We start from the raw sequence: 11,731 nt of genomic DNA, 5'->3' as shown, positions 1-11,731 counted from the left end.
AGATGAATATTCCAGCATTTGATATTGTCCTATCTGCATATTAACAGGATGCCTTTTCATGGTGAAGCGGTATTTAATTCAAATTAGCGATGAATCTTACTCGCGCTATTGCCTTTGAATCTGCACAATCAACTTTTAAGCAAACAATCTCTTTCCCTGTCCGTTTTATTGTCCACCTCCTCTAGTTTAGTTGTCTTTGGTGGATTATTGAATATGATCCCAAAGTAGTCTTTTATAGATAATGTACCAAACTTCGGATTATGTACCACCAACCTATGAATACGTGGACCCCTCCTCCTCTTCCTTCGAAGTTACCCAGCAGCAGCAGCCGCAACAATATCAGCAGCAGATAGTGTTGCTTGAAACCAACGATTTGGAGGCAGTTGACTTGGACGCTGTTCGGAAGATTAATGACAGAATGGTTCCTTCAAACCCAAAGGCGCCTGTTTGTTCGAACAAAAATCCTCTCCGGCTCATTCAGCAGGGCGATCGGTTCATTACGACACAGAAGATTAAGGATTCCAGTCTCCATCAAATTATTGAGATTCTGGCCAATGATGCTCTCGTAGAGCAGAGCAAGGACGGCCCCAGTGTGTTTTGCTTTCACAATCGGAATGCGAATAGACGAATTGTTCTTCGACTTGAACACGCGCATACGAAGTCTCAGCAAAATCGGCAGCGAGACCAGTCTGAGAAAGCATACAGTGAGGCTGGTAGCCATTCTAGTTTGGCTCCCTCACAAGACGGCATTGCAAAGCGTCGGCGTGGGCGTCGTCCGGGTCGGAAGAACAAGACTGCAGAGGAGGAGGATCCTGATTTTGAGCCCGATCTACCCATTGAAGAGGTTTTGCCTTTTCCCATCATTCGGAAAAAGGCTCCCATTGTTACCTCCAATAATGACCAACTTGCCGCCGGGAGGGTCTCCAAACCACCCAAGTATCTGGTAATCTTCTTTTTACTTTTTGAACACCTATTTATTTGGTTTTTTCATTTTACTCTCGAAGGGTTATAAAGAGCAGCTTTAATTAGCCTCATTCGCTTTGCATTTGGGTGGCTGACATTGTTTTGCTTTGCCTTTTTCATTTTTAAAGTCTTTTCATGAGTATTTCTAGATACCGCTACTTTTCCTTCACTTTACAGGAAATTTGTACACCTTATTTGTTTGGGATTTTTCTATTGACTTCAACTATCTTGCCGATTGTGGTCGTAGGCCTGAGTTATCGCTTGTTTGAACTGGATTTACCTGCTACCATATCACCTGCCGCGAGTTTGTATTCATTTTCCGTATCGTGGGGGCCCATTGAAGACAAGTTTTTCCTTTCTTTGAAACCATTACCCATGCCTTCACAAAGTTGAATTTTTCTTAGCTGTAGTTTGGTTTTTAAATTCAACTTATGAATTCACTAAAAAGATTTACATTTGTGCTGCAATTCTAAATTGACTCAAAATCATTTCTGATTACTTGACTAATAGGTAGAGGTATGAGGTGATCGCCATGCAATAGCAACGCACCTTGCCGAAGTTTTTGGTCCATAGCATCGAATTTCCTATCGTGCTCATGATCAAGATATTAATAGGACTAAAAGTAAAAACCTAAGCGTCTGTTCAAGCTTGTAACCGACCGCTTGTTCCAAGGCATATTTGCAAGGTAATGTGGTGTCTGCAATTCATTCCTTGCTGTGTTGCATTGGGCTTCAAATAGATTAAGGACTACAAGCATCTGCGGTTGGAAGATTTGAAGGACAACGAGGAGGAAATGCGGGACGGTGGAAATGGCATGAATGATCCCTCGGACGACGATTCTAACGTCGGTTACTCCGACTATGACGGTGGAATGGATTCGAACTCGGATAGAGATAGTGGGGACAATAAAAAAATTAGTAAGCTTTAATTACATTGAGCGCCTCTACTCGGTTGGTTGGTGCAAATTGATTGTTACCTTTTTTCGTCCGCATTTCAGCGTCATTGGGATTCGATTGTGATAAATGCGAAAAGTCATTTTCCACACGAGCCGGTCTCTCTCGACACAAAATGCTTAAACACAATCCGAATGGTGACGTAAAACGCGTCGGTCCCTGGTCTGATCCCGCCCTCTCCGCCCTTCGCCGGCGCAACCGCCTCAAAGAGGTTTGTCTCCCTTTACTACCATTTATGCGTTACAAACCGGTAATGCAGACTTTTGTAGCTACTCTCTTCTTGTCTCTTAAAGGCGTTGGAAAAGGCTACTCCTGAAGATATTGCCGATATTGCAGCTCCAAAGGTGGCAAAAGCGGTGTCTCTGTGGGACTATCTATTCCTTCGAACTGAAGCCACAATCTCCTCGTCTCCTCCTGAAGGTCGTTCTAGAACATCCCCTTCACCTCCGGAAATACCCTCCGTCCTTACGGAATACCTCGGATTCGTTGATCGATTCCGAGAGTTTTTCGGCAAGCATGTAGAGGTAGCCGGAGTTACCTGCGTTGATGTAAAAAGAGTCCCAGAAGAATTGGAAACGGATGAGGAAGAGGCTGTAATTATGTGTGGTAGGCCGGCGCCAGCCTCTGTAAAGCGCCGGCGATATCTGCGAATGAAAAAACGAAGAAAATTGGCAGGTAGGTCAAAATTAGAAATGTTATTTGGCTCGACTCTAAAGAGTTCTGGGAATGGCGTCCTGTTCTTTTCGTCTTCAGAAGCAGTAAGCTGTGACGCTAACAGTCAGGAGCCAGAGTCTGTGACAACGTCTAACACCTCTCCAGCCAAATCCATTGTGACTGAAAACCCCTCCAAATTCGAATTGACGAAATTAGTCTATCAGGACGGCTGTATTCAAGTGAGTTGTCTACTACATATTTTGCTGTCATCTATCCATCAAAATGAATATAGCGCGCTTTCGTTCAGGTAAATGATCAGTCAGCAGCATCTGTTCTGGGTGTAGAGACTGGCCGATATAAACCAGTCTCCCCTCTCTCTAAAGACTACCTTCCACGCCGATACGGATCAGTACAGCGAGAACAATCAGCATCAGTCCCTTCAACTCCAAAAAAGCCTTTACGTCGGTCAGATCCTCTCCCAAAACGAGCGTTAATCACCACTGGCGAACAGGTCCAACCAGCTCAGACGATTTTTGAGAATACTCGACGTAATGAAGAGGAAGAAGATTCAGAGCCTATTTTAGCTCCCGATCCCACAGAGGAGGAGAAGCGCGATTCGGAACCAAATATCCCAGCGGAGCAGAATGTGAGCTTGAATTAGGTTTTGTCTTAGATTTTGCACGGTTAAATATCATTTATCTACATTTGCTTTTCCTACCTCAGTTCTACCTTCAAGCTGAGGGAGTAGGACACCCCATACCCGATGACTGGATTACGAGTGGCGCGTTTATCCCCGTTATTTTTGAGTCGGGAGCATTAAGTGATTTGGCAATGGAGGCAGGTACCGGACGGATTTTCCACCGTCCAACGGGTCAGCTAGTTTCTCTCTCAACGGAATCAGACGCGAGCGGCGGCGAAGCCAACAATAATTTGTCAGACACCGTCGCCGTGGCTTCTCTTACTGGTACTGAATCAGCTCCACAACAGATATACGTTTCGAATATTTCGCCAACTGTTTGTCTCATCACAACCCCCAGTGGTGCTCGATACCATGTAAGGCACCGCCGTTTTATCCGGTATTGATTGGAGCCGATTTTAAACAACCTTTTATCATCATTTGAAGGTGGAGCACGGTGGGGAAGGCGTAACCCCCGAGACGATACAGGCAATTCTTCGGATGAATGGCACCTAGAGGATCGGCTATAATCGGCGCCCTATCCATTTGTAAATACCGTCCGTGTATTTTATATTTTTGTACAAGCACTATTATCATCTCCCGTGGAGCTTTATACATCCCTTAAAAGTAAATCGTCTCGCAAAATTAACTGACTTTTCTTTAAAATGAGCTAAACTGCTCATATCTTTCAATAGTTGGGTCCGCAGTGTAAGCGGCTTTTTGATGGTTGCGCGGTAGGCTTCCTGATATTTGGGGAAGAAAAGGGGGTTCTCCTCTCAAAAAAGTGAAGGTGAGTAACCGGTTTCCATTTACAGCAAAGAAAAGTTGGGAGGCGATGCCGCAACGAATGGATTGGACACAAAAAAGAGCATCTGTGGATATGCGCGTTTGCGTGGATGGGGGAATTGGGTTCACGAGTTCTCGCTTTGGGGATTTGGTGAAGGTACGGGTGCATTCTGTTGTTCCTGTTCTTCTTCAACCTGAGAAGGGTTTGCTTGCATTTCTCCCTGTTTAGAGGCGGCTTTTTTTGTAAAGCAATGTTTGGTATGGCCACGGCAGTGTTCCGTGCATCTTCTAGGATTAGGAGAATCACCATCGTTATCGTCCGAGTCGGAGGAAGAACTAGAAGAAGGATCATCCCAATTGCGTGGCTTTTCATAAATACAACAACATTTTGATTTCTTTTTCCCCATATACTCATTGTCAATTGTGCCTGGAGCCCAGTGAATTACACCTCGACGATCTTCACTTCCACTTCCGTGTTGGGATTGCCCATCCACCAGGTTTCCTGTGTGGCTTCGCAAAACAAGCGCCTGAAAGAACGAAATGAGTTAACACCATAACAATAAAAAATAAAGTAAGAACAAAATATATATAGACTAAAAGTGGATAACCGGCAACACGAAGAATAAGGTCCATGTATTACTAAGAATAGCACACCGGGCTTGTTTCCACATCAGATGTAATAGTTTCTGAGGCTTCATTGATGATGACATGGCTTGACATCATTATACCGAAACAATACTCTGAAGAGTAAGTAGACACACACTATTTCAAAGTGGCGCCTGCATTCCGGGCAGACTTAAAAAGTGTGTATAGACGTTTGCCTTATACCTAATAAAAGTAGCTAATTCTGCAAAACCTTATATACATATTATGTCTGCTACAAACGCACTAGTATTCCACACATTCCACACAGTGACCGCACAGATTGCTCTACACTTAACAAAACCTGTAATTCAGCCCTTCACTTGGTTGGCGGAGTCACATCTTAGCGTGACTCCCTCGCCCACTTATAGGGCTACCCCCGACACATAATCGACCCCAACCCCGTACCGCACCTCACCAACGCTACCGCGATGGAACGAACCCGAGAAATCACCCCTAACGCACGAAAAGAACGCAAGTGCGTCTGTAGCAACTCTCAGGAGATATATTGCTGGAGATAGGATACGACAAATGAACACACCCAGTCACTGGCCTGTTTCCATTAATGCGTCCACCGCTACCCCTAAAATCAGTACATGGAAAGCATATACAAAAATCAAAAAGGGTAGTTACAGCTTTTCACAAATAGGGGGGCCAATTACATGATTCATGAGTGACCCAAACCTCATCACTCGAATGCGTTACCTTCTTCAGCATCCATGTATTCATCGTCCGAGTATTCTGAGGCCACCTCATCATCATCATCACCGTCTTCAATCTCCGTTGCCGAAAAGGCATCGGCCTCAGTGGTGGCAGTAGTAACCGTCTCAACAACACTCTCTCCGTTCGAAAGTATGCGTCTTCGGTGCCGTCGACATCGTTGCCGGTCGGAGGAAGGGCAGAGACGCTGAATTAGAACCACTTGTGGTCGTTTGTCTTCTGGAATTTTCTCAAATTCCACATGATTTACGTTTGCGTTCCTCAGATCCAGTCTAAAGAAGGGAATAATTACTTGCTACAGACTATAATTAAGAAGGCTTATGAGGCCCCAAAGATTGCTTTAAATGAACTGAAGAAAATGTTATGTTGCGTTTGCTCACAAGATCTCCGTCAACTTGTAATACATCCTGTACATTTCTCATAATCAGAGATGAATTAGTAAACGTAAGAGAATACCATGCCTGTACAAGACAGAAGTGGACGACCTGTAATTTTCGCTATTATGGGACACACCTATAACCCCTCTCGTTTGAAACCACATAGGAAGCCCTGCTTAAAGAACTTACCCAATAACCAAATCCCCAATTTTGATTACATGGCCGAGGTGAGTACGGGCATAGACTTGGTCGCCATCCTCCCCCTCCATCCCCAAGTAGGCCGACGGAACTACCCAAACGCCAGTGGGTTTCAAGCTGAACTGTTCTACACCAGCACCTGACGTCGATGGCTTGGTCTTACCGTGAATCTCACCCTCTACATCCATCACGAAGAACTCCGTCACATTTCGGGGATTTGATATCGCTGTGAAGGGATTTGCATAGTAGGTCTGGGCATCCACATCCTTAGTGACGCAGGAGACGGGATCTAACAGTCGAATCTTGTCTGTGATTCTATTCACCAGGAGGATTTGGTTAGCCAGACCCAAACGGCTGGAGAACTGTTTCGGGAGGCAGACCACATCATTCTTGCAGACGGGGACGACATCAAGGCAGAAGGTAAATTTGTAATTATAGGTATTGCTGTGTACATCATGGGACTTAAGTTGTTGAGACGTCAGCACCCGGCAAGGGACGAGCTTACTGACGTATTCTACGAAAGCGACGGCGTCTGAACGTAGAGAAAAGAAAAAGTCCAAGCCACCTGAAAGGAATGACAACCATTAAGTCAGTTTAATTAACATGGGCTATTTTAATTAACTAATACATAAGTACCTAAAGATCATGATTAAAAAGGTGGCACAATGATCGACGCTTTGAGTGAAAGCAATGATAAGCAGATCTTCCCCATCCGCTGCGACTAAGACGTCACGCTCTGCTCGTGTTACTTGCATAATCGGTAACCCAGCCCCCTTGTAAGCAAATAATAAGCCTTACTTCCAGAACACTACGACAGCCATTTCAGCGCTATTTCGAACATTAAACCGATAACAACACACGCACCCATTCAAAGAGAAGTTTTACTTTTTGTTGACTGGGAGCTATCACAAAAAAGTTACAGTTTACGAAAGTAATTTGCAGAAAGTTGCAACAGGAGGGGCATCAAGATTGTTCCAATTCTTGGCAAAGGTATCATGTCATCTTTTGTATCACGACACATAACGAATCGAGAGGGGATCCGAACGACATGACCCATATACACTAAGCACTACTAAAGGATCTTAATAAGTTAGTTTCAAGTGAACCTCAACAACGACACGTCCTAATTCATTATCGTGAAAAGAGCCTTTGTGAAAGTAAATCAGATCTTAAACTATTTCTGGTCGGTATTTTCCACGTCCACCTCTCCTCCAAGTCCTGTGCAGTAAGCTTTTGTAGCTTTAAAGGGAAAATTAAAATCGAATTAGTTTTAAACGACATCCTATAAGGTTAGGGTACCAAATAAGACAGTGGAGAACACATCAATGCCCTACGTCATATGGACTTGACACGTCTTCACAGACTACATCAAGTCGCCTGATATCACGTTGGAATAGGCTAATAGCTCAAAGATGATAATCGAAAAATTCATATTTTAAAATCACATTACGAAACTTCCTTTCTGTAAGTGGCCAATATGCAACAAAAAGAACAATATTTCCACCGTAGCAAATCGTCCAGAAGGTACCAATGGAGAAGCCTCATCACTGCTAATACGATAAAGTCCCTCCATATAATCTGCATTACTGTTTCACTGCGCATTGACGACAATGATTAGTCGAAGTTGAGGAATTTAAAACGTCCAAACGCATTATTTCGAATAACTAGGAGAAAACCATGGTGCGGAAATTAGTAGTTTCACTTCATCCAATAGCATACTCAGTAAACGAATCCCACCCAAATCCGGAAAACACAAGAAATGCCTAAAAAATAGTCATATTGGGATGGGAGCCTTGCACGTGCCGTTCAAAATTGATCCAGAGTGAGGAATTAATAGCTCTGGGACACCAAGGTATATACGTACCATTTATTACTAGCGTATGTTTAGTAAGAAAGTCGACATTTGAAGCACTTAAAAAGAAAACAAACTGACCTCGCACAGACTTCACACCGTTGTACTTGCGAGGAGCACTTCTGCGTAACAGAAGCTGCTCTAGATAGTAAAGCGTTCGTTTATGATCGACCCTTTGTCGGATTTGTACACAAGCATTCCAATAATCCTTAGCCTCATGTCTCGTGCAATCAGGGCATTGTTGGGGATGCATTGTATAGTACAAATAGGCCTTTTGTTCCACCATCGTATTAGCGCCAACCTCACCCCGGAGTACAATTTGGATAATAAGTTTTCTTGAGTGAGACTCGGTATACATGAAAGAGGCCTCCTTCAATTTGTTACCCTTCCCAAGGCATTTAACTCTTTTTAAACAAATAGAGAGTAATTCTGGTGATTCTAAAGCCGCTGGTACCCATTGTGAGGGCGGATTAAAAAACCTGACAGATTAGTGGGAAAAAAGCTCTTTACCGATCGCATTTAGGACAGAAGGTGATGGTGTGCTGCTTAGGTATGCTCGCAGTGATATCGCATTCTGAGGCCAGACAAGCCTCACACATATTCGTGGGGTTTGAAAGAATTGAGGTTCCACATTTACAACACAGACTGGAAAATAATAAGAATGACAGGCACCTACATGTAACCCAACGTTACGTCTTGCATTTCCACACGTGGTGTAGCGGTAGGCTAAAGACGGTGAGGAATCAACCAACCGCGAGCAGGAATTAGACAAAAATACTTAAATTAACCCCGTAAAAAGAGACACAGCCGAAAGTGGAATTTAATGGTTAAACTAGAAGAATAGGAAAATAGTTTGCCAAAATCCGTTTTGAGCTGCAATTCACGCCATTACAAAGAGGTGCAGCAAGTGGTAACAATTTTACAGCGAAATGGGGGAAAGTTGAGGTCCTGCACAAGTCTATGTTCTAGTATGACCAAAACTGTATCATTTAAATGCAAAAATATTTTGTTTATTCATTGAAGCTTAATTTATGTATGAAGCATACTATTATCAAACAAATAGAAGCAATACAATACACTGGATTTGCACTTATGCTCACTTCCCCCTTAACCATTCTCTTTTAATAAAAAGCCACCACTAAAAAGGCTACTATGGATATATTTGGCTTAAAAGTTAGGTTTTGGGTCAGAAATGTGGGTAAAACTACTCTTCTGGTGTAATAAATTTAAAGACCTGCACTATAATTCAAAAAAGCATGTTTTAAGGCTTATTTTTACAGTGTGTGGCACGACAGTAGTATGTGTTCCTCTCGGTCTTGGCAAAGTGGCTACCAGTGTGCACCGCCATTGCACCTTCGCAGTGTGGACTGGCGTTCGGACCATGCTAGTAGTCCTAAGCACTTCTGTTTGTCGAATATATATACAATACTCTTATCGTTTGCATAACCCCAAGTTCTTATTAGGGACCCAGTTTTTTGCCTTGGCTGCTTTGCCTCCACCGTTTAGGCTGGCTTCCCGACCATGCCAGTAGCACCAATACCTTCTCTGTGTTGAATATGTGTAATCTACCTGGGAATTATGCCTTCTTTGGTCCCTAAGGAAGTCTCGAGAGCCACAAATATATGTATTCCGCCCAAGTATATTGTCTTCTTTCTTCTTCAGAGAAGTCTTAAGGCGCTACAAGAGGGATACTAAGCTTGTGTTTTAAATTAAAATCTGTGTTGCAGGGAATCTGTCAAATAACTTCTATCATTATATGTAATTTTGAATGAATTATCGCAAATGAGTTTTGGAAATTGCGAGGTAACAAGTTTTAAGGTATTGCAGTGTTAAACAATTTAATGTGCTCATTTTAGTTTAAAAATCCTGGTATTTGACAAGAGCGCTTTGCAACTAATAGTACTCCAATGTTTTTGGCAGTACTGTTGTTTAGAGAAATTGTTTTTAATATTTTATTCATCCTCAGGTTGTTTTATATAACCACGCCTGAGAAATGTGTTGGTTACCCAATCGACTGATTTTATGAAATAATGCTGCCACCAAATGTGTCCTTAGTAAAATATGATGTTCCTGTACTCATAAGTAAAAAACAGGACAACAAAAACCCAAATGTTAGATATTTGTTTGTGCTTTAAGTATTTAGGGACCACCTATTAAGAGTACTCGAATGGCTGTGCAAGATGCCGGTCCAGTGCCTTCATCCGGAATCAAGCCTTGTACTAAACCTCCGTGTGACACCAGAAATACTCAACAGACTGATGAGATATTAAATTCGATCCTCCCTCCAAGGTAGAAATATTTTGAAGTCCCTAATATAATAAGGGAGTGGACAGATAATAATCAGTTATGGATTCAACAAGTATCCAGTACACCAGCGACTCGACTTGACGTTGTTAACCTCCAAGAGGAATTAGACAGACGCCTTCAGCAACGTCAAGCCCGAGAAACTGGCATCTGTCCCGTTCGGCGTGAACTATACTCACAAGTGTTCGACGAACTTATTCGCCAAGTAACTATAAATTGTACCGAAAGGGGTTTGTTACTTCTGCGAGTAAGGGATGAGATAAGAATGACTATTGCTGCATATCAAACGCTATATGAATCTAGTGTTGCGTTTGGTATGCGAAAAGCTTTGCAAGCTGAACAGGGAAGAGCAGAACTTGATAAGAAAGTAAGGTTCTGCCACTTTGTAATGAGATTTAACAGAGATTAGATAAAATACCTGTCTAATTTCTGTTATTCTAAGGTTCTTCTTATGCTCTCAAATACCTTGAGAAATACTTAACAATGTTGATGTTTTAAGACCTCGACAAGATTATTGTCACATTGGCAACCAAATCTAAATTTTGCTGGTAAATCCGTTAGAAAGTGCGCGTTTGCTGTTACTTTTAAGGGCTTAAACATGCGCCATAGGCTGTTGCGGAATATTTTGCAACCCTTTTTAAAAAATAGGCGGTAATATTTCAAAATTATTGTGCCACCCAAAATTATTTGCATAAAAATGTTACTAAAACAAAATATCCTCAAGTTATTGGATCACTTCTGACTGAGGCATAATGCGTCGCACCTCACTTCATACAAACGAAGTTTGAAAATTCAAATTTCTACAGCATTTACTTTGCGACTTTGTTAAACTAGGGCGTGCATGGGGTTGCTCATCCCCGCCGCTCTACGTGGCGTGACATGCCAATTTAGGTGGATGACCTCAAGTCCAAAAATACTTTGAAAATGGCAACTGCTGAGTCTCATGATTATATGAAATTTGCATATGCAAAAGTGCGGCGATTTATCCCAAATACTAGGTGTAACAGGTATACAAATGGTTCCACCCAAACCCTACAATTTCATTACCATGGTAACATGCTTATTCGCCAACGCAGATTCTCGAATTGGAGGCGTACAAACGGGAGTTGGAAAGGCAGGTGACTGAATTGAAAGCCAAATGTGAACAAATTGAAAAACGTGCAGCCGAACAGCGACAGGTGGAGGAGAAGAAACATCAGGATGAAATTCAATTCCTCAAGAGGAATAACCAACAACTAAAGGTTAGTTAGTCCGTTTCGCGACTCTTTTAATATGGCTTATTTCCGATATGAAAAGTTGGTAATGCTAACTGATAAAGTGTACGAAATACAAGTTGTAGCTGTAGAATTAACGACAGATCCCATCTATAATATCTGTTCATGGGCTAAATGATTGTTGTTTACCATTTTTAGACCCAACTAGAGGGGATAATAAATCCCAAAAAGTAGTCGACATTGACGAACACTTGACGCCGATTTGAGGGGACCGACAACAAATAAAATCCTTACAGACACCCCTAGTTGGTCTTATTAGCATAAAAACCGGTCGCTTAGATCGCTTGCAGGATGTTAGTCCAGGATGAACCCAGGAAAGTTGTCTAACCAAG

At 42.5% G+C, this 11,731-nt stretch overlaps 3 protein-coding genes across 3 annotated transcripts; 2 read left to right on the top strand and 1 right to left on the bottom strand. All coding sequences in view use genetic code 11, as the record gives it.

Annotated features, from left to right (window-relative positions):
- Window positions 1-241: 241 nt before the first annotated feature.
- Window positions 242-3,762, top strand: EGR_07297 (Zinc finger protein 839; the record flags this gene model as incomplete). The annotated part of the gene is made up of 8 exons (XM_024496546.1): window positions 242-943; window positions 1,703-1,880; window positions 1,961-2,127; window positions 2,210-2,591; window positions 2,670-2,809; window positions 2,878-3,216; window positions 3,294-3,623; window positions 3,694-3,762. 8 exons carry the CDS (start codon window positions 242-244, stop codon window positions 3,760-3,762), a joined length of 2,307 nt encoding a protein of 768 aa, XP_024349022.1.
- Window positions 3,763-4,157: 395 nt separating this feature from the next.
- Window positions 4,158-8,523, bottom strand: EGR_07296 (60S ribosomal export protein NMD3; the record flags this gene model as incomplete). Its single annotated transcript, XM_024496545.1, has 8 exons — window positions 4,158-4,559; window positions 4,687-4,794; window positions 5,140-5,257; window positions 5,367-5,666; window positions 5,961-6,501; window positions 7,834-8,300; window positions 8,332-8,466; window positions 8,498-8,523. The coding sequence occupies 8 exons, from the start codon at window positions 8,521-8,523 to the stop codon at window positions 4,158-4,160; spliced, it is 2,097 nt and encodes a 698-aa protein (XP_024349021.1).
- A 1,328-nt stretch (window positions 8,524-9,851) lies between these two features.
- Window positions 9,852-11,573, top strand: EGR_07295 (inner dynein arm light chain, axonemal; the record flags this gene model as incomplete). The annotated part of the gene is made up of 5 exons (XM_024496544.1): window positions 9,852-9,932; window positions 9,965-10,110; window positions 10,144-10,492; window positions 11,202-11,366; window positions 11,538-11,573. The coding sequence occupies 5 exons, from the start codon at window positions 9,852-9,854 to the stop codon at window positions 11,571-11,573; spliced, it is 777 nt and encodes a 258-aa protein (XP_024349020.1).
- Between the last annotated feature and the right edge of the window lie 158 nt (window positions 11,574-11,731).

Source organism: Echinococcus granulosus (assembly GCF_000524195.1).
Source record: "Echinococcus granulosus chromosome Unknown EG_S00074, whole genome shotgun sequence".
NCBI lineage: Eukaryota > Metazoa > Platyhelminthes > Cestoda > Cyclophyllidea > Taeniidae > Echinococcus > Echinococcus granulosus.
Note: the sequence above shows the minus strand (reverse complement) of the source record. Positions and strands in the feature narration are given on the sequence as shown.